Below are 27,341 nucleotides of genomic sequence, written 5' to 3'. Positions count from 1 at the left end.
GACCTATGTTCCCTGTTGATTATATATGTGTATTAATTGTTATTACAACATCCATTGCAGCCTGGTCATCCTGTGCGGTCCCTTCTCAAGGTTTCTTCATTTTCCTCATGTTAAAGTTTTTGAGTTTTTCCTTGCCCTCATGTAGGTTTTAGATCAGGGGATGGTGTAATAATAGTCTGTGGTTTCAATAATCAGTGGTCTGTGCAGCCCCTCGAGACTCTTAGTGATTAAGGGCGTCACAAATAAACATGTCTCGACTTGACCTGACATGTACTTACAACTTGGGCCAGTCTATAAGCACTACCTTGTAGATATCTGCCCATGATATTCCAACATGTTTTGTTAAATCTTATTTTTCGTGTTTAACTCTTTTATTAAATGTTTCTCCTCAGGTTCAAAGTCCTATCTTGTTGTAAATAATGCTCACTATGTTGTTATCAATGACAATAGAAACTATTCTATCGCCAATTTTAGATGTCAGTTGACGAAAAAAAAAATCAAAGAAACGTCAACGCCTCTGATCTCTTTGAAGATCAAAGGAGTGGAGGGTGTGTGCGTCATGCGTGACGTCATCCACATTTAGACTACATAAACCTGCTTCAACGCTTATAAACACTTTAGATTGTATTTGGTGGATCAAAAAGTCTGTACGGCAAATCCAGGCTGGTTAAAGACTGATATTCCTGCTAAGCAAACTGATTAATATCAATTAGTGATATTAAATGCAGTTTCGGTGTACTTGAGAAGCTTCTGCAGTTAGCTCGTTTTAGCTTAGCTTGCTAGCTACGAACAAAGAGGCGGAATTGAGCGAAAAGCGTCAAGTATCTCAAGATGTGTAAAGTTAATATGTTAAAAATGTTGCTAAACCAGCGACTTAATGCTGCCGTCGACGAGTTTTTTGGACTTTTGGTTAGAACGATAACAGAGTACGAGGAGGAACTTTGCAGGACCAAACAGGAGAACGAGAGACAACGTCGACTTCTTGACGCTTTTTTCAGGACTCAAAGTGATAATATTCTTGCAGGTATGTTCATATATTGTATATTCTAGTAATTGAAATCAATTATAGTATATCTATCCTCAATAATCTACTTAGATTGGTACAATTTACTTAGATCAGTACAACGCTAGGTACTCATGTTGACAGTGTGTAACATTTGGTGCCTCCCAGTGTTACCAAAAACTTTGATTCAGTAAAAAAAAAACATTGATTCTAGTACTAGGCAAAAAGACATCAATTATCGTACCAATGTAATTTTTTTCTAAAGAATTATAGCTCAAGTCAAGTCACATTTATCTGTATAGCTCACAAAGAGTGTCTAAGGGCTGCACAGATCAAAGACTATTCCAAACTATGATTATAGACTTTTATGACACAATCCCCTGATATTGTCAACATAAAATAAAGGACAGCACAAGCTACTATTACAGCATCTCCTGATCTGACACTGACATGCGGGCAAGGACAATCTGAAAAAAAAAAGGCATGATAAAAAAATAAACCTTGAAAATGGGTCACTTAAGATTAGTCCACGTTTTTGCCAACGTTATTCATATCACACATAATGGGACCAAACACGAGGTTTGATATTTTGTTCAATGTTTACAAAGTACTCGCTATATCAACTTTTTCACCCCAAAATCAACCTGTGCATCCGAATCGAGAAGCAGTAAAAGTTCTCTATCAAAGATGCTTCACTTCTCTTTCCGTATTCTTGGCGTCAATGTCTCATCGCTATAGTTTCCTTTAATCTTCAAGGAAATGTAACAAACGAATGCAATTTGGTCCATTACCACAGCAACCAGCAATGACAACAACACTAAAAGACACGACTGTGTTGCAATCATACACTATTCTTCACACTCGCTCTGTCGTTTATAGATATAGGGTTCACATTTCACGCAGCCCTCATTTGCTTTTCTTTCCCCGGCACAGTAGTAAATATGTACTTGTCTTTACTTCTTAAATGGTCACATGATCTGAAAAACATGAACAACTGAGCAGAATTGAAAATGACTCAGCAGGGGCACAGCGCCAATAGCATTCTGCTACCAAAGGTGTCAACGCTAAATTTCCCACGCGCCATGTGTGTGACAGGCTTAAAAAGAAAAAAAAAAGAACATGAATTAGTATACATTATGGCTTGTACAAAGAAGCGATTGAGTTTTATTCGTAAAGCTTTTAATCGGGTGCGCTCTGTGGTCCAGAATTTACGGTAAATTGTTTACACCAAGATTAGCCGTGGCTCTCCAGGATAAACATGTACAATAAAAAAATACTTCAAAGAAAAACATGTTAAGAGCGGTGGGCAATATGTTACATACACATACAAAAATATCAATCAAAATCAAGCTATAACAATTTCATTCTATTGTCCTTGAATAAAAAACACGATTATGTTTAAAAGTGGCACAGGAAAAAGTCATACGATTGATCTAATCCCAAGCGTTTTTCTTTACCAAAATATTTAAAGGAAACTGTCTGACATTTTAGTTTTTTTGTTTTCAGCACTTTCAACATTTTTATAGCTGACCCCTGACTTGGACCAATCTACAAGGACTGCATAATTTTGGAAAAGAAAAACTATTGAAATTTTCAGACTTGTTTTGAAATTTTGATGCGATTTCTTATTTCAAAAGTGCTTTTTTCTGTGCTAGTTTGTTTTGTGAGAATTTTATCATAATGAAAAAAACTTACCATGTGATTGGCAGCATTACAACTGTAATACAATGACTACAAATAAAAACAAAATACAGAATTGAAGTAAAAAAAAACGTTTTTTATTGTCATTACACAAAAGTAAAATTAAATCGGTGGGCATTTTTTGAATATGAAAGCAATTTAGAGAGCAACTGCCTAGCTGGACGCGAGCATCGGGTAACTGCAACTTCAGCTAGGTCTCCGTGATGAATATATATACAATAGTCACGAATGTAGCATTTTCCCATGACTTGTAGTTCCAAGTAGTCCGTTACATTTGTAATGGATCTAACGTTTGTGAGATACAGGTTTGTCAGGGGTAGCTTGTGAGAGTTGTTTGGTAGCTTGGCCGCAGTAGGCTGGACCTGTAGCCCCGATATTGTTTTCTCTCTTGGGGCCCATTGACTTGGGAGCCTGCCTGCCCCGGATGTTTGACTGACAGCATACACCAGCCTATCACAGTCGCGCGCATACTGTTTGAAAACTTTGCCTCACCTGTATTGGCCGGTGCCGTTAAAACTTTCCTCGGATTGGCCGGCGTTCTTAAACGTGAACTGTGACAATTCTGGTTGGCCAAACACTCAAATAACAAACATGGAACTATAAATCCTTGAAAAAAAGTTCAGTGTTTTGCGATTACACAATCACACTACGTCAAATTTTAATATCGATTCGATTTCGGTTAAACGTTCAGTATTAAGTGTTATCTTGGAAATATTTTCCTGTGGATGCTAAAATTATTTTATTTTGTTTCTTTATTTTATTGCATGTTGGTCCTGGAGTGCCACATTTGATTTCTTCGCAAACAATGTTCACTACAGTTTTATCAATAATGATAAAGACTAATCAAATTCTAAATTCTAATCTTGGTTTTTCTTCTCATGTCTATAGATGTCAGCGAGGAAAACTGTCCTCCTGAGCAGTTGGAAAAGAGCGCCAAGGTCGATGAACAGGATCCAGAGGTTTTGTATATCAAAGAAGAGGAGCCAGACGAGGCTTATATCACAGAGATACCGCAGAGCGTTGCTCCTCTAAAAATTGAGAACAGAGGGAAACCGTCACAGCGTCCTAGCCGTCAAAGTGAACAGAACCGATGGATGCAGCCTCCAAGCAGTAGCTCAAGTCAACCCGTGACTACAGATAAGGACAGAAAACTTTACGAAGAGTCACAAGAAGATAGTCACTTAGCTCCATTATCTGATCCGGACAATGAAGCTTCTTATGACAAAAGCGACCCATCGTGGTATGCATACATCAAAAGCACTGACATCAAATGCTTACAATGTGACAAAACGTTTTCTTCAAAGTATACTTTGTCAAGACACATGAAATGTCACGTGGACAGCAAAGGACACTTAAAATGCACTCTATGCGATCGAATCCTCGGTGACCGGAGGAATCTAAGGAGGCACATGATGATCCACACAGGGGAGAAACCGTTCTTGTGCTCCATTTGCGGGAAATCCTTCTCGCAGAAGGCTAACTTGATCACGCACATCAGAACACACACAGGCGAGAAACCGTTTGCCTGCTCCCTTTGCAGCAAACGTTTTGGGGATCGCTCGGCGTTGATTCAACATAAGAAGGCTCACAGTAGGGGCAAACGTTTAGCATGTGTGGCGTATAGTCCAGGTTTTATTGTTCATTCCAGTTTAAGATCGCATAATGGGCAGAAACCGTCTGCTTAGTTTGGTCAATACATGCTTTAAATCATAAAACAGGGTTACATTTTAAATGTATAGAAATTTTCTGAATCTAGAAATAAAGGCGGACCTGAAAATGATCTACTGGGCTGTCTCAAAAAAATGTGTGCTGTAATTCCTTCTTCTGGGCCCATTTAAATACAGTATTCCGCAAACGCTTATCGCGCAAGTAGGGTTTGGCAGAGTGAACTTTAGTCAAGATTCACAGCTTTTTTCGGCCATTTCTGCCGATAGTGAAGTACACTTGTGCGGCTCCAATCCATTACCCCCGATACCATATTGCTGCAAGGGATGGCCGGCAGTGCTCACTTTTCTCTGACCCTGGCGTTTCTTGTTTTGATTATTTTTTTTGTAATTTTCAAATGTACGCTCAAAAATCGTTCTTGTCCGATATACAAGGGATTACAGTATTTTGATAGTTATTTATTTTCTGTAATCTATATTTTTATTTAAGTCATACATTCCTGATTCATCCAAAATTAACTAAAATAACTTATTGGTATACTATTTCTTGATATTTAATTTTTTTTTTTTAATGCAATATTTTAGTTTTTGCCATAATCGGCAATAATAAAATACTTGCAATATTTAGTTGATATGTAAGCAATCCAGAATTGCATTTTTTTTATCGCATCACAGAAAATAAACAACTTCATCATCAGTATTCTAACTTTCTGAGACAGTCCAGTTTGCAGAAACATGTAATTTCTAACTTGTGCTACGAATGTTCACTATTCATACCGCTTTATGTGAACAGTACATGTCAGACAACAATATGGTTTGTTAAAACGTCTCAATCTGATCTGTTTTTGATCTGTTTGTATAACAGACTGTTTTTCTCTATTAAAACAAATGTGATTCAACAAATTTATTACCATTCCACTTGAATAAATTTTGTTCAGTTGGCCTATTCTGGGTGCTTTTGTTTAGTTCTTATTGCTATTGTAGCTATGTTTTGAGTGCTTTGGGAATAGTCGTCGGAGTGCTACTGGGAAAAACAAATTATTTATGTATTGTATGCGTTTGAACAAGCAACACAAAAATTCAATAAAACGGGAAGTTAACATATAACAGTGAAAAGAGACAAAAATTAAAACGACTTAAAAGAAAATACAGTATATAAAGGAAAAATATATATTCAGCAGCTTTCATTTAGACGTCCAATTGAATTGTTCATTAAACAATTCTGCAAGGACTTTTACCACTAACATTTATCTTTTACCAATTTACCTGCTGCAAAATAACTGCTACGCGAAATAATATTGCAACAAAACTTGACACATCTTCAAATAAAGCTAGCTGCATGACATCAACACATCATTGAATAGAATAAAATAGATTACCTGCATCCAAAAGTTTACACCATAAATATCTCAACAAGATAAGTTTCGGTCCACGTAGTATATAGTAATAGATCAGAATGGTATTTTTAGTCATTGATTAAACAATGGCGGCGCGGTGGTTAGCGCGTGTGCGGCACCGTTCTGAGGTCACGGGTTCAAATCCAGCTACCAACCTTCCTGTGCGGAGTTTGCATGTTCTCCCTGTGCTTTTGTGGGTTTCCTCCGGGCACTCCGGTTTCCTCCCACATTCCAAAAACATGCATGTCAGGTTAATTGGCCGGTCCAAATTGTCCCTAGGTGTGAATTAGCAAGCGAATTGTCTGTCCCCGTGTGCCCTGCGACTGGCTGGCAACCAGTTCAAGGTGTCCCCTGCCCACTGCCCGAAGATGGCTGGGATGGGCTCCAGCACCCCTGCGACCCTACTGAGGATAAGCGGTGCAGATGATGGATGGATGGATTAAACAATGACTAGCAGGACAAACATGAAAAAAAAAAAAAAACTTTTAATAACAATTTAAAATCAACACTTTCATTATTATTATCTATATAAGCATACATAATATTCGTGAGTTAGTGGTTAGACAGGCCTAAATTGTAGGTGCACCTACGCCCTCGAACCTGCGGATCTCTTCTTGGCTCTTGGGATCTGATCACTAGTAGACCAAAGTGCTCTCATTATTGGTTGCAATTATAAACCTTGCAAATGAAACAAAGATAATTGTTTAAAGCAAGTTTATTTTATTTGCCAAATAAACAACACACTTAATTCAGCATCTTCTTTCCCTACTTACAGTAAATTTTGTTTTGCTTATCATACGCAGCAGTAAATTTTAGAAAAACTATTGATTGAAAAAGTATACGTTGACAGGGATGTAATAATTGATAAATTCTTTCTTTGTACTTTTCGCAAATCATACGCACTATGTCGTTTGACCAAGTGCGGATGCCGTAGAATTTCTTGCAACTCTATATTATGCTTTCAATTTGTGTGCTCCAAACGCACTTAACTACGAAAGATTCTCCTCAATTTGGACTAATATACCATAACTTCGCCATTGAATTCCTCGACTTTGGTAAAACATGCTTGGTTAATTATTTAGATCTGATCGCTCAAGCTTTTCGTTTTGCATCGTTAAACTAGCTTAGCTTAGCTCGTTAGCGTCTATCAAAGAGAGACGCGATCGACCAAAACTCTGCAGGATTGGCATTTTTGTCTCCTTATTATCTTGTCAAAATGTGCAAAGTGGAAATGTTGAAAGCGATGCTGAACGCACGTCTGAATGCGGCCGTTGAAGAACTATTTGGGGCTGTTGCGAGGACCCTCGCGGAGTACGAGGAGGAACTTTGTCGCACAAAAGAGGAAAACGAGCGACAACGACAACTTTTGGAAGCTTTTTTTCGGCCTCAAGATGAACCAAGCGGACCAGGTTTGTCTTTGTGATTGTATTTAATATCTTTATCAAAGGAAAAACTACACCGAACCCCCCCTTCAACTGAAAGCTCGTAAAAACGTCGTAAAGACAAACGACGTCAAGCATCCGTCTTTTTACGCCTTTATCTTATATAAATGTCTTTTTAAACGTTTTTGAGGGCTGATTTACTTTAATAGTTACCTCACATTGTGACATTGTGCTTGCTGTTAAAAAAAAGTCATATTGAAATATAATATTGTGAATGTGCTTAATTGCTGTTGAGATTGTCATGATTGTTTTTTCTGTTATTAGTGTCAATAAATTTGTTCAAACCAAAAAAAAAAACTATATCATTTGAATTTTAAAGGTGGTGTGTTTGATGTGTCTTTAAATACTTGGTTTGAACAATTTTTATCAACACTTTTAACAGCAATTAAACACATTCACAAATTCATTATATCATATTCTAACAATATGAGGTTTGAACAATTTTTTAAACACTTTTAACAGCAATTAAACATATTCACAATTTCACCATATCATATTCTAACAAGGTTTCTGGAGGTAAAGTGAAAGTGTGACATTCTGCCTTTGCTCTTTATTTCCGCCAAAGCTTTTAGTTCTTGTTTGTCGCGTCCTTCTTTCATCACAGTGCTCCCCTTTATGATGAGTCGAGGGTTGTTTATTATAATGGCCACCCCATCGTCACGGTCCTCACCCAAGCCACTCCACAATGAAGGGCACGGCCAAATCTCTTCCCACTGTTCATAACCTTCCAAAAAGGGGGCGCAGCATTCATTGATAGTAGTGACGGTAAAGTTCATGAAGGTAGTTTTATAGTTTCTCCATTAAGTATGTTTTACCAATTCCCAATTGAATTCATAGAGACTTTGAGTTGTACTTTTTTACTCACTGTGCCCATCTGCTTTTACCTTACTTTTATCAGAGGTGTTCAGGACTCGCAACACGATAGTAAGAAGGACAGGGTGTTGGTAGAGGGTGATTTCATGCTCGTCCTGGCGATTTTCTGTTACTCTAGCATGAAAATGGTGACAGTCCAAAGGACTGCTTCAAATACCATCCAAAAATCAACTCCACCCCTCCAAAAGATATAAAGTTTATTGGGGCGCATCTAAAAAAATGCACATACTTGCACGTACTACACAAGTAACTTGGCAGAGGCGGCAATGATGACAGTCAGAAGATGAGGTCAGGAAGTAGAAAAAAAACTCTTAACTCTAAACTCCGGACAGCACCTTTATTCTTGTTTTATTTTTTTACTATTGCTAGTTTTTAGTTTGTGTTTTATTTTATCCGTTGTTAGGTAATTGGCATAAAAAGCCCCTTTAAATTTAAATAATTATTATTCTCAGATGTAATATATACTACAGAGAATATTTTTGTGACTAAATTATGTCCGCATTGAAAGGGATATTGACCCTACACGCACACGTGTCCTAACCACGTGACGACACCATGATGGACGGCACTAAACCATAGTGAACAGTGGGTGAGGCCAGTAAACGGTAGACAACAACAACAAAAGCTGTATTCGTCGACACTATTGCTAATGACTAGTCAAACGAATATTGTGCAGCCGTCAGATGAGTTGGCTCACCTTGTCAGAAAGCACAAAGAGCGGGATTTAGAGAAAATGATGATAGCGCTAGCTACCAACCTAAACATTCTTCTTCTGTAAAATTCAGATCTAACCAAATAGTCCAGTCTGCCTGACTTCAGTCTACATGATCTGTACCTCTATATTGTGATTGGAGTATCCCTATAACCCAGGGTTGATCTAAAAGCTTAAAAAAAGGCTTGATGCTTACCATTTCGTAGCTGGTTGGCTTACCGGTACGCATTGCTCTCTGACGCGTGGAGGCATCTCATTATTGCAAAAGTAATACTAATGTTAGCTGTGTATGCTAATGTGTTTTTGCATTATAAAATGTTTTATATACATTGAAGGGGAATTATTTTTCCTTTTCCCACCTGGGTTTTGAAACGTGTAAAACACGCGCTGAAATTAAGCATTTCTGTTTGTTTTAATCAAAAATATATTGCGCACAATTGAGGAACAGAACAAAGTTGTTTGATTCACAAAGGCATAGTTCAAATGGCAAAGAATCACTTTTATACCAGGAGGGCGGGTTATGACAAAAATGAAACTTTAGTGGTAGTCAAAAACTCCCTGGATTACATGGCTCCTTTTCAAGGTTTCTAAATTTAATCATGGTGAGGATTTCAGTTTTTCCTTGCCCTCGTGTAGGTTTTAGATCAGGGGATGGTGTATTAATATTCTGTAGTCTGTACAGCTCTTTGAGATTTCTTCTGATTGAGGGCTATACAATAAATATGACTTGACTTGTACTCTGGCGGGACCAATTACACCCTGTCAGAATCTTTTTATGTATGGGAAACACTTAATAATGTATAATGTGAATTTCCCTGTGGGGATGAATAAAGTATCTCTATCTATCTAATGTGAAAAAAGCAATGAAGAGGGGCCAAAAAAAGCTTTATTTCACACCATTAAATACTCTGCTTTCCTAACAATTTTTGTTACTTTGTGTCCCTTAGATGTCACTGAAGTAAATCCTCCTCTGGAGTTGAACTCCAGGGTGGATCAGCAGGAGCCAGAGCCCACCCAATATAAAGGCGAAGAGGAGGAAGCAAATTATTTTCTGATTAAACAGGAAGAGAAGATAGAACGTCATCAGCTGTCGGCATTGCCATTCCCACAAGTCGTTGTGAAGAGCGAATATAATAACAATGATATTCAGATTAGTGAGTACAAAGGCGTGGTGCCTCCAAGCAGCACTTCAAGTCAACAAATTGAGGCAGGACACAATAGGGGATTTCAAATAGACAGCCTTGCTTCGCTATCTCATAACCCTCTAGATTTTGATGACCAACACAACAATGGCAGCGAAGCACGCCACACTGCCCCCCCAATCTGGAAATGCCCTCAATGCAGCAAAACATTCAGCTCCAAAAACAGTTTGAGGGTGCATTTGAGGATCCATGCCGGAGACAGACGATTTGCATGCTCCTTATGCAGCAAAAAATTCTCTCAAAAAACGCATTTAACAACACATATCAGAAGACACACCGGAGATCGGCCTTATTCCTGCCCCATTTGCCGCAAAGGTTTTGTCGACGAGTCCTCAATGGTTAAACACAAAAGGATACACACTGGAGAGAGACCTTACGCGTGTTCGGTCTGTAATCTGAGCTTCAGCGATCGCTCAAATTTGACTCAACACATGAAAAGACACACTGGGGAGAAACCGTACACCTGCTTACTGTGTGGCAAATCGTTCTCTATAAGGGGGGATCTAACGACCCACATGAGGAAACACCCAATTATTGCTCGGGATCGTTTCAGCACATGAGAACACAGGAGAGAAACAGTTATGTTGCTCAGTTTGTGGTAAAGATTGTCGTTCAAACCCAGAGCTATTTCAAAAACACTTCGATGAGAAACTATTCAGTTGCATTGCGTGAGTAATAAGTGCTTTGATTTGATTGTTTAAACTGTTCATTTCAATAGTTGATCTGAATAAAAAAATATATTTAATTCATATGCATTGTGTGTAATTTACCATTGTTTTTACCGAATGTCTGTGAAAGATACAAGGTAGAGATGATATCAAGCATAAAAAAATCCAGCTCAAGTCCGTGGGGATTAAAGCCCAAACCATTAACCCCTAAACAGTCCGGTAAAATTGGCCTAAAATTCCAATCCAAGACGTACCCAAAGTAAATTGAATGATGTTCGTGAACCGTTTGAAGAATGTTTTTTTTATCTTTTGAAAGGTAACAGTCTGAGGTTTTGTCCCCCCAAACAAATAATCACGGCAAGTGCTACCTACACTGAGTAAGTTTCAACACACATAAATAGATGTTCTTTTATTCTCTCCTGAATTTTTTTTTTTTTTTTGCAATCGCATGCCTGCGGAAGAGTAGCATGGGCATCTTAACTAAAAATACAGCTTGGACAAGAGCAAGAAGCCTTACCTGGTCCTATGTCAAATTTGACCTTAACCTGTAGAACTAAATATTGTATTTTATACATTTTTCTAAAGGTATGTTCGGGCGTTTCCAAACATGACTTTTGCAAACGACAACCAGTTTACAGCTCCAAAACCTCTGCAACTGTGTTTATGACTTTCGCCAATTTTTAGACACTGTGAAATAGTTGTAGATGTTTGACTTCTCTTTCCAGATGTCAATCACTGACTGTGCCTACTTGCGCGTGATAATCGTGTGTAAAAACGGATCCCGAGTTGCATTCCGCACATATATTTTCAGCTGTGATTTGGATACAGATGTTGGGAATTTCATTGGCAAACCATGTGTCAATCATCATTTGAATAGGTCATGTCTGTTTTTTCAATACAGACCGTAATAGGCTATGGCAGGCTAATTACTGTGAAAATAAGCTTACAACTGGTCGGGAGTGGTGTCAATCAAAAGGTCAAAGGCTAACAGCTATATTGGAAATCATCTTACGAGTTCGTTTATTTTCACTCATCTAAATTACTCGGCACACGCAAAACAGCATTTGCTTTGATTATATTGGATGTTCAACTATATCGAGAAGAATTATGAAGTAGCCTATATAAAGTGAATCTTAGCAAAATATACACGGCGGTGGATTTGCTGTTTAAGATGTAAGGCACTTCCCTCAGACAAAAAAACATGATAAATTATTTTTAAATATTTAATTGTGGAATCAAAGTGAGTGGAATCAGATTCTGGTAATGATGATCAAACAAAACATGTGCATTTGTCTTATTGCGTCATCTAACTACATCAAATCAAACTACATTAGGATGCATTCCTGCATTGAGTGCGGACAAAACATAAATTAAAAATAAAAAACATTTCACATTGAAAATTACATGATTTAAACAAATCACAAAAGATGTGCCAGAAGAGCTGTGTTGTCTCGTTATGGTTCAATTTTAAAAATAAATAATATATATATTGTATATGCACATTACAAACTGTATTTAATCATTGTATTATCCTCAAAATCTATTACAACAGTACCACAGATATGACAAAACACTCTACTATACATTGAAATCAAAGAACAAAACCTTTTCATTGCTTAGCAAATCATTGTACTGTACAAAGTATCACTATTTTCTTTTTTTTTAATTTACAAATGACTTTTAAGACTCTGTTGGCCATTTAATAGGAAAACAGAGAAAGGAGAATTGTGTTATTCACAGGAAATAATTTAAACCAATTACAGAAAACACCCCAAAAATTACAGCAAGATAAAAAGACTCAGACCAAATACAGTAGACCCCCAGGATATGACATGTATAGTGGGAGATAGAAACCGCTGCTAATTTATTGCTAACCCACAAAATAGTACATAGAAACTACTACATATGTGCCATATACTGTGCATGTATTATGATTAACATTTTAAACCGATATACACAAGAAATATTTTTTTTTTGGTGTGACGTGACACGAGCTGATACGGCGGAGTATCAGTGGATAAAGAAGGGAAGAGGCAATGGTGGATTAAAAATGAAACAGTTTTTCAAAATTAGTAAGGATTGTCATGCTCTTAGATTTTCTTGCTTTAATAGCCCTTATTTTTTAATAATACTCCTGATTGTTGATTGGTTACGGTCATGAGAATTAGTAAGGCTAGCCTTTATATTTTTTGATAATCGCAAGCTTTGTTTCCATGGCTATCATGTTTTTGCTTCTTCCTTTAGCATTACTGCCACTCTTGGGAACCATAGGTTATAAATACAGTAGAAAAAAGTATTACAAAGCACACAATAATTTGAAATGAATGAAGAGAAATGCAGCGTGGGAGGTAGTTTAGCCAATAACTTATTGGTGTGATGGAAAACAATAACAGACCATAATTTTATGTGACTTTTAGCAGGCATGCATCTGAGAGACATTACATACAGTATACACAAAGATGGCAAATTTAGATTTTTCAAAGTTCATGGACACACACAATCTTTTGTTGTTGCTGTCATATGGTTGGGAAATGATCTAACGATTAAACATCTTATTCTATACCATAAACTGAAAACGTCATAAGATGGGAACGCTGTATTAGAGGTAAGATCGAGCCTAAAAAATTCGGCCCACCCGACCAAGGGCCGGAGGTATTAGAGCCTGATCCAGCCCAAGCTAAACCAATTAACTTGATTTGCAGGTCTGAGCCAGAAGCAAAGCCCGAAATTCAATATTTTATTTGTGAGGGCTTGGGAGGAGGAGAGGTTATTAATGATAACAGATCAAAAGCCTTTTGTAACAAAATCTAGGTTAAACAAGACCTTGTCAACATATACATCTCTTATATTTCTGTGTCTGCATAGGTTACAATAACTGACAATTTTCCATCATTGACTGATATATTTTTTTTTTTGAGAGTTAATGGGAACATTTTAAGGCCTTCAGTCATTTTGAAAGGTTGATAATCGGGCAATTAAACAAAGCAGCGATACGTCCTTAAGAGCGAGAAAATTAGAAAGACAAAGAATAACAATGCTGGGTGGATAATTAAAAAAAAGGCAGCGAGAGAGAATCATGGCCTGACCCAAAAGTAATGGTTGACATTTTTGCCCCGACCCGAACTTCGGGGCTTAGGATTTTACCTCTATGCCGTATCCCTGAGGTCTACTGCACATTCCAAACTAATGTGCTACAACCACAAAATCAATTGTTACAAACTGTTCCTCCACTCCTCCAGACTCAGTCCCGAAGCAGGACAGTACCAACGGCCTTTCACCTGAGTGTGTCCCGTTCTCCTATTTTTGTCCAGGCTGCATTCCTTACAAACGTAGCGATATTGCTCCCTGTGCCGCCTTTTCCGTGGCAGTTGTCCCCAAGCCATACGCTGCATATCCTCTTGAACTGCCCTAAGCAATCTCCAGGCCCGTGGCGCAGAAACGGGACGAATACCCGGTTGCTGGATTGGAGGAGCGAGCTGGTAAGGAGCGGCTTGTTGGAGAGGAGCTCGCTGGAAGGGGGGAGAAAAGGGAAGTGGTGCGAATTGTGGATAATTAGCATCACGGTTTACCGCCACAGGCTGTTGGTGGGGGGAAATGTCGGCCTCGTGGTTGTCTGGTTCATCAAATGTCATTGTGTTGAATGTATGCTGCACGGAGGGACCCGGTAGCGCATCTGTTGGAGGTAGAGTTTCTTTGTCTAGCTGCATCAGCATCTCTCTGTCCTTCTTTTTTCTCCGAAGCAGCCTACCAAATAAAAGAGTAATTAATTCAGCGGTAGAGACACAAACTGACATCAGAGTACCCAAGCGCGGCACCCAGACCTCTTTCTTAAACAGGACTGCGACATTACATGCAAAAGAAGAAGTTACCGTAAATTGTGGAATACAGAGCTCACCTAAAGAAAGGTCACATGCGCATATTGACAGGAAAAACTTCTAAACTGCAAGCTTAAGCAGCTATAAAAATGAACTCAGTTATATCAATTTCTAACATTTTAAAAATATCTGCGGGGAAATGTCTATTACAGGAAAGTATCATATTTTCACGACTATAAGGCACACCCCCAAAATAGTTTTATGTCCTATATTTTCCATACATAAGGCGCACCGGACTAAAAGGCACTACATTGAGAACGTCAACAAAACAGTCAGATAGTTCAGTCAAACTTATTAACCCCTTTACATTCCAATGGCTCGCAAAGAAGCAAATATGTGTCTCAGCCGCGTACGGACACAGTGTGTGTACGATGTCACCAATCACTCAAATGCGTCATTCCGCATATCATTAGGAACGTTAAACTCTTGGGATTCAAGAAATGCCAAAGATTTCTTAGTTTATTTTTTGCTGGCAACTGTGTGGACAGCAAAGTAAGAATGTCATTGTGCAGGGAAACGTGGTTCTTTACTGTGCGTATGACACTTTGAATCGAATTTAAAAATAGACTCATCACAGAAACATCAAGATCAGTCTGAAACAAGATACTGGGAAAATATAAAGCCGGGGTCGCTCACCAAAGTCGTCTTGCAGCCATCACGTTTAATAATAATACGCAACCATGGTCCTCCTACATCCGCGAGTGTAGTAAATCCATCCATCCATCCATTATCTGCCCCGCTATCCTCAGTAGGGTCGCGGGGGGTGCTGGAGCCCATCCCAGCTATCTTCGGGCAGTGGGCAGGGGACACCATGAACTGGTTGCCAGCCAGTCGCAGGGCACACAGGGACAGACAATTCGCTCGATCATTCACACCTAGGGACAATTTGGACTGGCCAATTAACATAACATGCATGTTTTTGGAATGTGGGAGGAAACCGGAGTGCTAAAGCGGGGCAAAACAATGCCTTCAATTGGCCGAAAGAGATGTGAATCACTGTTTGGTTGCTCTACGGCCTTGAGAAAACATTTTTTAGTCGTCTGTATTTGTGAACAGACAGCTAGCAACAACCAACGTTCATCGATGCAGAGATGCTTCTCGGCTGATTTTTTTCTTTTATTTGTCGGCATTATTGCGTGTTTTGGAGTGTGTAAATATTTTACACGGTTGGATTTACTACAGGGCAGCACAGTAGCGCAGTGGTAAGCGCGTGTGCGGCACGGGTTTGAGGTCATGAGATCAAACCTCCTGTGTGGAGTTTGCATGTTCTCCCCGTGCCTATGTGGGTTTCTTCCGGGCACTCTGGTTTCCTCCCACATTCCAAAGACATTCACGTCAGGTTAATTAGCCGGTCCAAACTGTCCCTAGGTGTGAACGAGCGAGTGAGTTGTCTCTGCGTGCCCTGCAACTGGCTGGCAACCAGTTCAGGGTGTCCCCTGTCCACTGCCTGAATATAGCTGGGATGGGTTACAGCATCCCCGGCGACCCTACTGTGGATTATCGTCTGTTACTCAAAGATGAAACTAAACCGACGTGGTGCCCCCTTAAGGAATCTGAGAAAATTATCGTCGGCCTCTCAGATATCCTCTTATTATTTCAAACTACCATAATTTTAAATGTATAACGCACATTTTTTTTTTTTACTGAACAAACTAAATCAAGCAGTTTTGGTGTGCGTTATCCATGATATTTTACAGTGGTACATTACCGTATTTCTGCAATGATTGATTAGCCTAAAAATATTGCTGACCACAATCAAAAAATATTGGTTGCAGCGAGAATCAAACCCAAGTGAGAGTGCTGAATCCTAACGATTACTCCATCAGTATTATAGATGACCTACAAAAAGGCATTACATTTTATCTCATTAACAACCAATTTACCAAAGACGAATGTTAGAGATTAGAGAAAACAACGTCGTCCAGAAAGATATAAATAAACAAAAGCCTGACGAGGGAAACAATTCTTCTGTGTGTCTGGTAATAAATCTGACTTTAAAGAACTTTAAATAAATACATTGTCAGTTTTATCATGGTATTGTGTTTATAGTTAATACTGCCAATAAGTGATTGTAATAATTGCTGCACGCATTCAACAGCGTTTGTCACAATGCTTAGTTTCAACTGAGAAAAAGTGAGACAATTTAATCCCAATTTTTAATTTTTAAAAAATAGGGGTGTGCAATATACACGAGTGCGCATTATACACAAATAAATTTGGTAGATTATTACGTCACACAACCTCGACTGTCAGATGAAAAAGTAAAAGTAAAAAGTAAATAACATACCAGGAAGAGACAGTGCTTTCGTCAACTGGCACCAGGACTAAATTGGTCTGGTCCAAGACAAGCGTGCTGTCCTCCAGCAGCTGCTTGATGAAGCTGTATACGTTGACAATGGACTCAGGGATGGGCAAAGTCTTTCCCTGTGTGTCTTTTGGCCTTTTGTGCGCATGCTGAAATTCTTCAGCAAGTTTTTGGCAAATGCATTGACTGAGGCGCTGTACGTCAGGGTCCTGGGCTGCTGGGATCAGGTATGCTCTGTGGGTGAGAAAAATGACGTGATTTGGAATGTCAACCAGAAATATAAGAAATTAGGGACTGGGCGATAATAAGTACTGTCTCTTGATCAATGATTTTTATTTAGGATGCTCGTTTTTTTCCCCTACTGATACCAATAACTGCAACTGTCTTGCAGACAGTTCAGGTTGTCCCCTGCACACTGCCCGAAGACAGCAGGAATGGCCCCCAGCACCCCCCAACCATACTTAGGATAAGCGGCGCAAAAAAATTGAATGGATGGAAGATATCGTTAACTGATAAAAACCTGCTTCTGTGTCTTTCATGTAGCTTTTTGTTGAGATTTTTGAGTTTTTCCTTGCCCTCGTGTAGGTTTTAGATCAGGGGATGATGTAATAATAGTCTGTGGTTTGCAATAATCTGTGGTCAGTGTAGCCCTTTGAGACTCTTTGTGATTAAGGGCAATACAAATAAACATGACTTGACTTTGTGAAGCGAGTACATTTGACTTTACTGAGTTTGCCTCGTTTGTACTTTTGTGTGCTACAGGCGTCTACGAAGAAGATTTTGTTCCGGTGCCCCAGGAGCAAAGTTCTTTTTGCTCCCAACTGCCGAAAGAGGAACCCAATCCGCTAACTTGACTTTTTTCTGTTTGTTCCGCCTAAAGTGAACAGCACCAGTACGACTGCGATCCATTATGCCTGAGATCCCTAATCTCATCTTTTTTCCCGGCAGAAGGAGCTTCTGTCAGGAGGCGTGTCATTTTGGCCCGTCTTAAATGAAATGCACGGTTGTGACTGCGATCCATTATCCCTGGCCAACTGTTGTCAAGGGCGGGGGCAGGCAGAGCGCACTTTCGTTTGGTTCAGGACACTGAAGTGTGCCGTTTGAGGCTGGCATAAAATGTACTGCGGTTTTAGCCGCGATCTATTACTCCCAGTCAACTACTGCTTAAAGCAAGGGCCAAGGGGATAAATATGTGTCATACATGGAGGCTCTTTTTTCCGTTCTATATGCCTAAAATGAATAACATCATGTGGCCACCATCTATTATCCCCAGTTGACTATTGCTGTGAGCAAGGGCCGGCAGAGCACACGTTAAAAACGGGATGGAGGCATTACTTTGCAGATTGCGTAGGGTATTGGTCGTCATTTACCCTGATAAACGAGGGGATTACAGTACACAAATGCTTATGCAGAGGGGAAACTCAATCAAGCAAATGTAACTTTACCTTATTGCAAATTTACGGCAGCAATGTTTTACAAAATCTTCTTGTATGTACTGTATACTAAACTTTGTGTACGTCTAGTAAAACATTGTGTCGCGATTAAGACCCTTGTTTGAAGACTTGGTCAGGCAGCTGTCAGTCCTATTTAATGAGCTGTCAATGTTGATTAAATCCGCGTTTACACACAATCACACTCAGGAGGGCGACCAAAAAAAACATTTAAAAAATAAATCAACCTCAATGAAAGCTCTAAAGGTCAGAAACCCGGACAATAACAATAACCATGCTAATTATTATGACCAAGCTCCCCAGTGCTTCACCCACTTTATAAAGAGGTAAAGAGGAGACACGACCAAGTTGAGCTACTACTTCAATAGAAAATCAAAATGTAACACAAGAAGGAACAAAAAGGCTCACAATCTTTCTTACAAAGAGTCGTTTGATTGAATATATCATAGTGTAGCGTCAAGCAACTAATTTTTAGGTCTTTTTCTTTCAACTGTGACGTCATTTTTGGCCGTTATCAGTTGAATATTTATCAGCCCCACAAAAATCGTGTAACCCTAATTTTTACTGAACTCAAGTGAAAACAAAGTTGTTTTTGAGCACCTCGCTGCCACCTGCTGTCCAGGAGCCGAACTACTCCGCTTCCATCCTTTCTTCTTGGCCTTCCGGGTGTACCTAAATAGTGAAAGTATTACTTTTTAGGCATTGTGCCCAAAAGCAAAAGCATTATACAAATGTATAAGAATAAATGTACATACATACATTTTATATTATATATATATATATATATATATATATATATATATATATATATATATATATATATTAAAACATACTTTGGAGGTGCTTTGTCCACAGCATGAAAAGCTGAGTACAGGTGAACTATGTTCGCCTCCTCCTTGGCTGACAAAGCAGTCATCGTACGGTTTAGGCCAACTAGGTAGGTTGCCAGTTCATCAACCGCTTCCCAGCCTGCAATGCTTCTTGGATCACATTGGATGGTCTGACAAGTGACAAGTGAGGAAAGAAAAGCTACATACTGATAGTTATATTAGAAATGTTAGAAGTGAGAATGACCTCATTGTCTTCAATCAATCCCTGTTCTTCTGCAGCACCCGAAGGACCAGGATCAACATTTCCAGGCTCAGATGACAGGCAGTGAGTCGCGCCAGGTTTTTCATGCCAAATATCAGCTGGGAGGCAAACGGCGACGTCTGAATAACTCGGTTCCGCTTCCTGCTTTGGCCTTAGCAGTTCACTTGTGTCGGTCTGGGCCGGGAAATGCTCGACAGGGACGTGATCTCCTGTAACCAGTATTAACGCAAACATGAAAAAATGGACATATTGTACAAACACAAAAATTAAATGGAGAGTAGATGTTTGTGACACGTGTTGGTGCTCTTACACGATTTTTTAAATGCTGCATCTCGTGTGTTTACAAAATGCGCTAATATCTGGCGAGCCAAAAACATTGTCTTACTATGCAAAGATGGATACACCTTTGGGATGTTTTGCATGGGGTCAGAAAACGAAACGGAAATGTCCCAGAAAAATCCCCCAATAAATATGAGGCTTTTTTTTAGCAAGTAAGTAGGTCCTACTTACTGGCAAGCAGTTGAGGGTGTCCCCTGCCCACTGCCCGAAGACAGCTGGGATGGGCTCCAGCACCCCCGCAACCTTACTGAAGATAAGCGGTGCAGATAATGGATGGATGGATGTTTTAATTATTTTTCAGTTTGATAGCCGGTCATCTACTCTAATTTCGTTGTTAACCTATTTTTAGTAGCAAAATTTACATTTATCTGCACTGATAGGGTTTAGAATTAACAATCAATCTATTTTGTGTCAAAATAAGTTACACAGTAATACACTTTGAATTTCAATGACAGTTCAAATGAATGACAAGAAGGTTCATTAAATAAGCAAAGAAAACACAATTCCAATGTTTTCCAGTTCAGGGGATCCCAAATGCATGGGTGGAGAAGCACCTTTTCCGTTACTGGCTCCATCTAGCGTTAAAACTGAGAAGTGCAACAGAGTTGAGCTCAAGCGGCATGTGCGGGCCATATACAACTATATTTTCAGAATTTGCTGCGGGCCAATAAAAACTGACCTGCGGGCCGCAGTTGGCCCGCGGGCCGTAGTTTGGACACCACTGCAGTAGGACATTGCATTAATCATTTGTCTCTGTACTACAAGTCCCACAGTGCTTTGAGGCATAAAATATCCCAGATGAGGGAAACTGCCTGTGCTCAGAAGTAATCGGATTATGTGTATGCATCCATTCCTTATTGGAAAAATGAAAGGACTATTTGAACCATTGCAATAGGAATAGTCGCAGTTGGACTAAGACTTTAACCGGATTATTGCGCGCATTTCTATCGCATTACATAATCAGAATACTGGCAATATTATAATTCCAAACAGATTATTCCATGCATGTAAACGTACCCACTGACTTTCAAGACACCGTTATCTCAAGCTATAGATCAGTTTTATGTTTGCAAAGAACAGTCACGTCATAAGAACTCAAGCAAAACACATGTAAGATATTGATGGGAAACCACACAAAGGTCACTATACCCTGCCTACATTTGTCGTATGATGACTCAATCTGCAGCTTTGAGACTTCCCCACTGTTCTTTGCCCTTACAGATCCCTCTTCATTTTCTCTCTACCTCACTTACCTGATTCCCGAACGCTCCAGTCTTCCTCTTCTTTTATGATAATCGGATGGGGTTCCTCTTTCGGCAATTGGGAGCAAAAGGAACTTTGCTCTTGCGGCACCGGAACAAAATCTTCTTCGTAGACATCTGTAGCACACAAAAAGTACAAACGAGGCAAACTTGGTAAAGTCAAATGTACTCACTTCACAAAGTCAAGTCAAGTCATGTTTATTTGTATAGCCCTTAATCACGCTGAGTCTAAAAGGGCTGCAAAGACCACAGATTGTTGCAAACCACAAACTATTATTAAACCATCCCCTGATCTAAAACCTACATGAGGACAAGGAAAACCTCAAAAACCTCAACAAGAGGAAAAGGAAGAAACCTTGAGAATGGACCCCACTTGTGGTAATCCCCCTTCGAGGATGACAATCCATGATTTTTTTAATCAATTAATGTGGCTTTGTTATGGTAGTATGCTGGGAGATATAGAAGCTTCTGACAGTCACAGAACGTTTTAACTGACCACCACATCCGCTTACAATACAAAATGAAAGAAGATAAGACTACAAATCGATCAGCGTGCTTAAAGGTTTAGACAGGGTTTTGAAGACTAGAAATGAGGAAAAGTTGGGGATAATTATTAACATAATATTTATATTTAATGTTCATTGTGTAGTGTCTGGTGAAGCCCTTGCAACAACAGTTGCAGCCTGGTCATTCTGGAAGGGGGATTACCTCATGTCCGACCTCTTCACAAGCTTTTTTCTTTGGGATGTTGCGATGGTGGTTAGTGCAGCCCTTTGAGACTTTTTTGTGGTTAGGGGCTGTTCATATTTTATGAAAAAAGACCAGTTATCATTGGATTCTGGCGTTTTACCAGCAACTGCATACCCAGATAGTCAACTACTTTACATACCAACAAAGCCCAAACAATGTATGTCTCAAACTATACTTGTATACATGCCACAGCTTGTATCTGACCTAAATTGTGGGTAAAAACCCCACCAATAGAAATGTTATCAACCACGTCAACGAACTCTGATGAAAATTGGGTCATAACCACATGCACATGCTTCAAATCTGGTATGGTGGCCTCTTAAAAAGTGTGAGCTTCAGAAGCTTCTATAACAGCCTTTATATCACGTACCGGTTAAGAAACAAACAAAATGGTGCGCAAAACCATCAGAGGGCACACTAACAAAGAACTTTTGTCAGCTATGCACAGACAGGAAACTTCAGTGGCATGATCACGTCACAAGATCACCAGGAGTGGCCAAGATAATTCTCCAGGGCACAGTCCAAGGGGGCAGGAGAGAAGAAGACAGAAAAAAAACTGGGCTGACAACATTAAGGAATGGACTGGTGCCATCTTTGCCTCGACCATAAAACAGGCCAGGAACCGTCAACAGTGGAGAAAACAGTCCAGAGTTCCATCCTCATTGGTGCCCCGATTACCCATGCGGTTAAGGGATCGGTGAACTGCGAACCGTGAACCGGTTACGAAAATAGTGTAGGAGCAGAAAGTGAGGCGTGATTGTATGACGTGAGTGGGAATTGTGAGGTAAGTTCAGTGCTGAGTTTTTAACAAACTGGTCCCAAAGGTGTTGCTCTCCAAATAAGTGTTTGTGAGTATTTTTCTGTAACGAGGCACAATCCAAACCCTCAGTAAAACAACCCGTTACATTGGTGGCACTAATGGTTTTTGTTTTAAGTTCCCCCCCCCTCATTTAGGAAATTTACCAATCACGCTTTTCGGTTAGGCCAAGTAACTAGCTGTTTGGTACTGGAGTGGCATGTTTGAGCATGTTTAACACAGCTGTATGGACTCTACCAGCTCAGAAATGGATGAAGAACAATTGGTGTTTGAGTGGGCACCATTTGGTGGGGATGGTGAGAAGCCTTTTGCCACGTGGGTAAGGCAATTTGAGGCGGACCTTCCTGCGCAGGCAAGAAGCAGGAGTTACTGCGGGGCCTTGGTGAGCCTTCTCCTGACGCGACTGGATGCAGTGGCCTTTTTGCTATGGGACAGTTTGCTGTCGCACGTTCAGGGGGATTGTGAGCAATTGAAGGAATGAGTGAAGGCGTCTTTTCGTCAAAAAAAATCCGTTTTAAACTTCCAAACATGCATTAATGCATGGCTACGCCAGCCAGGTGAGAGTTTGAACATATATGCCGCTGATCTTTCCCGACTCGTGGCCGAAGCATTGCCAGAATACGACAGGGTGGCCAGGAAGAGTGAGACTTTCGGGAGCTTTCTTGCTAGTCTTGAAATTGCTCTTCAGGTTAAATTCCACGAGCAAGTAGCCATGGATGTGGAAGAGGCATTGATCATCAAAGGTGAAAGGATCATGCAGGCCTTTAGGGTAGGGACGTTTTCAACTTCCTACTTCCTCCTTTTCCAACCGCCAGTGGTAGCCTTCCTGAAATCACCAGCTCACTGTGCCATGGACTGTAGTTCTAGTTCACTGGATAAGCTAGTTTATGCTTTAGAACAGGGGTAGCTAAGCCGGTCCTGGAGAGCTGCACGTTCTGCATGTTTTGGAGGTTTCTCTGCTCCAACACAATTTTCAGCTTGTTAGCAGGCTTTGTGAGAGCTTGATAACAATCCAGGTGACTGGAATCACCTGTATTGGAGCAGAGAAACCTCCAAAACATGCGGAACGTGCGGCTAGCCAGCCCTGCTTTAGAGTGTCTCGCTTCAAGAATGGACGACTTGCAGATGGAGCTTGCGGTCTTGATCCCGAGAGGAAGACAATGGGGGCTGCAGATTTTCTTCTAGGATTAATCATCAGCTGAGTCCACAAGAGCGCAGAAAACGCCAATGGACCTGCTGCTGTAACTATGGTGGTTTTGGCTGCAGTTCCACCTCCAGAGATTTCAGGATGAACTGCAGACCAACTGGGAGCTCTCCCCAGCGTGGAAATTCCAAGACTGTTTGCAAGTGAAATAGGTCCCAACACCCCCGAGCAGCACGGGAGGACACGCCAACAAGTTCACTACCGCACAGACAGGACAACAAAAGCCTAAAGGGTCAATTATACATGGATGACCGGCAGGCGAGGCGTGAAGTAAGATTTTTGTGTCCCTCCTCACGTTCCTCCTCGCCCAACGGACAGGACGCAGGAAACGCACAGTAGCTGGCATAAAGACCCAGATACCTGCATTGTAGTCACTGGGTCACAACGACAATATACTTGCAGCACCATCACTACCAGTGGTGAGAACCTGTATGGTGGGTAAGTCAGAGCCTACTGCTTAGGTCAAGGGAACCTAAGTGAGTGTGTTGAAGTGAATGTGTTAATAGACTCTGGTTCCAATGTCTCTAACTTGTTTTGGATGAGTTCAATAAGTGCCTCCCAACACGTACAGCATCTTCTGAGAGCGACACAGTCGGCATCCGTTTATTTTAAAAACACAACACTGAACTCCCTGGTAAACATGTAATGAACACATAAGGGAAAATAGATGAAAATGCAAAAACTATTTACAACATAGTGCTGAGATACTGACCCAAGTTTTAACAATAGTGCATTGAAAATAATTGCAATAACGCTTAGCAGCTACAAAAATCCCCATTGGATGCCATTTTTTTTTTAAATTTTGACTATTATGCATAATTTAAATTATTGTCACCATCAGCCAATAATGATGCTGTTCTTCAATTACCACACCGTTTAGGGCGGCTCTGCTTTAGTAACCCAGACGATTTAATATGTCTGTGAAGCTCATTGAGACTCTTTGTGATTAAGGGCTTTACAAATAAACATGACTTGACTTGAACTTCCCTTACAATTCCCCCGTCCAGTCACATTCTCGTGGCACTCGCCACCCCACTCACGTCATCCAACCGTGCCTCACTTTCTGCGCCCACAATAGCTCACCAGCGATGGATCATAGTAATTTTCTAGGAATTTTGATTTTCAACTGGCATGAGAAATCATTGACATGATGACTGTCCTTAAAACATGATAATTCTTCCAAAATTCTTCAAATCAGATAATAATTTATCTGAATCACTCAGTGCAGTTATAAAAGGCAGATATTTTAGTGGTTGACTGAGCGTATTTTAACACGACTTCTAATAATAATAACCCGGTAATAACATGATAATAACTCGGTAATAACATGATAAGTTATTATATTAGAAATGAATGTAAAAGTAGTGCTAGTACTCACAGGAATCACTAAAAAATGTCACTCAGCTTCAAAAAGATTGGAGATCCGTAATCTACTGATTGTCAATCAACCTATTCCAAACAATCAATAAAAAACGTGATTGGTCAAATTCAGCGTGAGGAAAGAAGATAACCGACCGTCTCTCTTACAGGCGTCCAGTAGTCGACGCTGTCGCTCGTTTTCTTCTTTTGTACGCAAAAGTTCCTCCTCGTACTCTGTTATTGTTCTTTCCAAAACGGCAAATATTTCTTCGACTGCTTCACTTAGTCGCCGATTGAGCAAAGCCTTTAGAGTTTCTACTTTGCACATTTTTCACACACTAATCCCAACACTCGATCTCTGCTTAGTGAAATATTCCTCAACGGTAAAGTCTAGCGTTTTTTAAACAAACGATTTCGGGATTCGAATATAGTTGAATTTTGTTAAGAAAACACCTTTGGTTTGTAAAATGTGGTGGGGAAAAAAATCGGAAGGTGAAAATGCAATTAAGCTTTGCTAGCGTATTTACTTAATCTCTTTTTCACTTCCGGTACACAAAACAACAAAGACGTTTCGGTGGTAGATAAGAATACCGCCACCCTCAGACGGAATGGTGTCATTACACATTTTAGTATTATTGGAATCTCATCTCATCTCATTAGCCGTACCGCTTATCCTCAGTAGGGTCGCGGGGGGGCTGGAGCCCATCCCAGCAATCATCGGGCAGTGGGCAGGGGACACCCTGAACTGGTTGCCAGCCAATCGCAGGGCACACAGGGACAGACAACTCATTCGCTCATTCACACCTAGGGACAATTTGGACCGGCCAATTCACCTGAAATGCATGTCTTTGGAATGTGGGAAGAAACCGGAGTGCCCGGAGGAAACCCACGCAAGCACGGGGAGAACATACAAACTCCGCACAGAAAGTCTGGAGCTGGATTTGAACCCACGACAGGTTCCCATGACATGAACTGTATTATTGGAATGTCTTTTGTCATTAATACCAACGTAGTAAACATTGTTTACAACGAGACAATCATCATCATTTTTTAAGAGTTACTCTAGAAACCTGCTGGTATGGAGGTGCAGGCAGATCCCCCCAGTGGCTGTGCTCCAAATGGCTGTAGATACCATACAATCTGTGAGCGGCGGGCCTAGGACGCAGCCATAAAGAAGAATCGTCTGCACCCACCCGGAGTGGGGAACCGGGGCTACACTGTGGGGGGCCCGGCAGCAACGGCCTGGGTTGTGGAAAGTAGAAGTAAGAAGGGAGAGGACCCACAAAGAGGACTGGAGGATGCTGCTTGGGAGGGTGGGATGGCAGAGCTATGCCCTTGCACAATAGTTTTGCCCTTTACACTTTGGTTAACTACTATTAAAAGATAATAACTCTGAAATTGTTTAATTGATGTTGAAAATGTCAGGAAAAAGTGTTAAAATGTCACATCGTCACGTCATATTGTCAGATATAACAAAATTGTGATTATGCTTGATGGTTGTTGAGATTGTCGTGTTTGTTTTGCTGCTGTTGGTGTCGGTGGATTTGTTCAGAACAAAAAAAATGACTTTGGCCTGGACGGAAATATTGACACTAACAAAGAAAATTGTGAATACGCTTGATTGCTATTAAGATTTTCGAGAAGGGTTGTTCAAACCTCACATTGTGTTTGCTGTTAAACGTCATATTTAAATATAATATTGTGAATGTGCTTGATTGCTGTTGAGATTGTCAAGATTGTTTTCTGTTATTAGTGTCAATAAATTTGTTAAAACCAAACATAAGCAAATATATCAAACTTTCTAGCTGAATTTTTACGGTTATCTTCTTTTGACTATTTAGAAATAGACCGAGTGGAATTTTTTTTTTGTAATGAATAAAACGTTAGAAGAAAGCCAATTCTACAGTTTATGAAAAGTGTCACACAATAAGTAATATTGTAGTGGGTTTTACATAATTCACCCACGGAACCATTGTTTAGTTAGCGAGTTCCTAGGGGGACTCTTAATTCGGCCGGCTCGAGCCGCTCTCTTGTTTTGTTTTGTTATTGCAAGTTTAAATGTCATTAAAGCAGCTTTCGTTGGCACCTTTGTTTGACATTCCGACTACGACTCCCGTCTCTGCTCGCTACAATATCATAATATTCCTACGTAATTTGTTTTATTGCTTATTGCTACATATATTAGTTTCACTATTATGTGAGCTTTTTCGAGGCGGCGAAAACCC

General features: G+C 40.1%; 3 protein-coding genes across 4 annotated transcripts; 2 read left to right on the top strand and 1 right to left on the bottom strand.

Annotated features, from left to right (window-relative positions):
- Window positions 1–567: 567 nt before the first annotated feature.
- LOC148367010 (uncharacterized) lies at window positions 568–5,314 on the top strand. The gene is made up of 2 exons (XM_088333802.1): window positions 568–1,024; window positions 3,593–5,314. The coding sequence occupies exons 1-2, from the start codon at window positions 832–834 to the stop codon at window positions 4,387–4,389; spliced, it is 990 nt and encodes a 329-aa protein (XP_088189928.1). The 5' UTR covers window positions 568–831; the 3' UTR covers window positions 4,390–5,314.
- A 1,362-nt stretch (window positions 5,315–6,676) lies between these two features.
- Window positions 6,677–10,745, top strand: LOC148367009 (uncharacterized). Its single transcript, XM_088333801.1, has 2 exons — window positions 6,677–7,174; window positions 9,740–10,745. Exons 1-2 carry the CDS (start codon window positions 6,982–6,984, stop codon window positions 10,552–10,554), a joined length of 1,008 nt encoding a protein of 335 aa, XP_088189927.1. The 5' UTR covers window positions 6,677–6,981; the 3' UTR covers window positions 10,555–10,745.
- A 1,154-nt stretch (window positions 10,746–11,899) lies between these two features.
- LOC148367008 (uncharacterized) lies at window positions 11,900–25,638 on the bottom strand. Of its 2 annotated transcripts, none has more exons than XM_088333789.1 (7): window positions 25,273–25,638; window positions 20,978–21,103; window positions 19,368–19,594; window positions 19,127–19,293; window positions 18,894–18,965; window positions 16,825–17,076; window positions 11,900–14,406 (listed from the first exon to the last, which is right to left on the bottom strand). In XM_088333789.1, the coding sequence occupies exons 1-7, from the start codon at window positions 25,442–25,444 to the stop codon at window positions 13,875–13,877; spliced, it is 1,548 nt and encodes a 515-aa protein (XP_088189915.1). In that variant the 5' UTR covers window positions 25,445–25,638; the 3' UTR covers window positions 11,900–13,874. The 2 variants fall into 2 exon arrangements, with proteins under 2 accessions (XP_088189915.1, XP_088189916.1); XM_088333790.1 differs by having other exon boundaries at window positions 25,285–25,638.
- Between the last annotated feature and the right edge of the window lie 1,703 nt (window positions 25,639–27,341).

This window comes from Urocampus carinirostris, chromosome 4 (genome assembly GCF_059441175.1).
Source record: "Urocampus carinirostris isolate Australia breed hairy pipefish chromosome 4, RoL_Ucar_1.0, whole genome shotgun sequence".
NCBI classification, from domain to species: Eukaryota; Metazoa; Chordata; class Actinopteri; order Syngnathiformes; family Syngnathidae; genus Urocampus; species Urocampus carinirostris.
The sequence above is the reverse complement of the archived record's forward strand: the minus strand, read 5'-3'. Positions and strand labels throughout refer to the sequence as shown.

What these genes read in the sequence shown, in the direction of transcription:
- LOC148367010 (XM_088333802.1), top strand. Translation starts at nt 832, where the DNA reads ATGTGTAAAGTTAATATGTTAAAAATGTTGCTAAACCAGCGACTTAAT. An exon ending in AAGTGATAATATTCTTGCAG is followed by an intron (nt 1,025 to 3,592) that starts GTATGTTCATAT and finishes TCATGTCTATAG; the next exon opens with ATGTCAGCGAGGAAAACTGT.
- LOC148367009 (XM_088333801.1), top strand. Translation starts at nt 6,982, where the DNA reads ATGTGCAAAGTGGAAATGTTGAAAGCGATGCTGAACGCACGTCTGAAT. An exon ending in AGATGAACCAAGCGGACCAG is followed by an intron (nt 7,175 to 9,739) that starts GTTTGTCTTTGT and finishes TGTGTCCCTTAG; the next exon opens with ATGTCACTGAAGTAAATCCT.
- LOC148367008 (XM_088333789.1), bottom strand. Translation starts at nt 25,444, where the DNA reads ATGTGCAAAGTAGAAACTCTAAAGGCTTTGCTCAATCGGCGACTAAGT. An exon ending in GATTGATTGAAGACAATGAG is followed by an intron (nt 19,294 to 19,367) that starts GTCATTCTCACT and finishes GTCACTTGTCAG; the next exon opens with ACCATCCAATGTGATCCAAG. An exon ending in GAAAGCACTGTCTCTTCCTG is followed by an intron (nt 14,407 to 16,824) that starts GTATGTTATTTA and finishes TTTATTTGGTAG; the next exon opens with GCTGCTTCGGAGAAAAAAGA.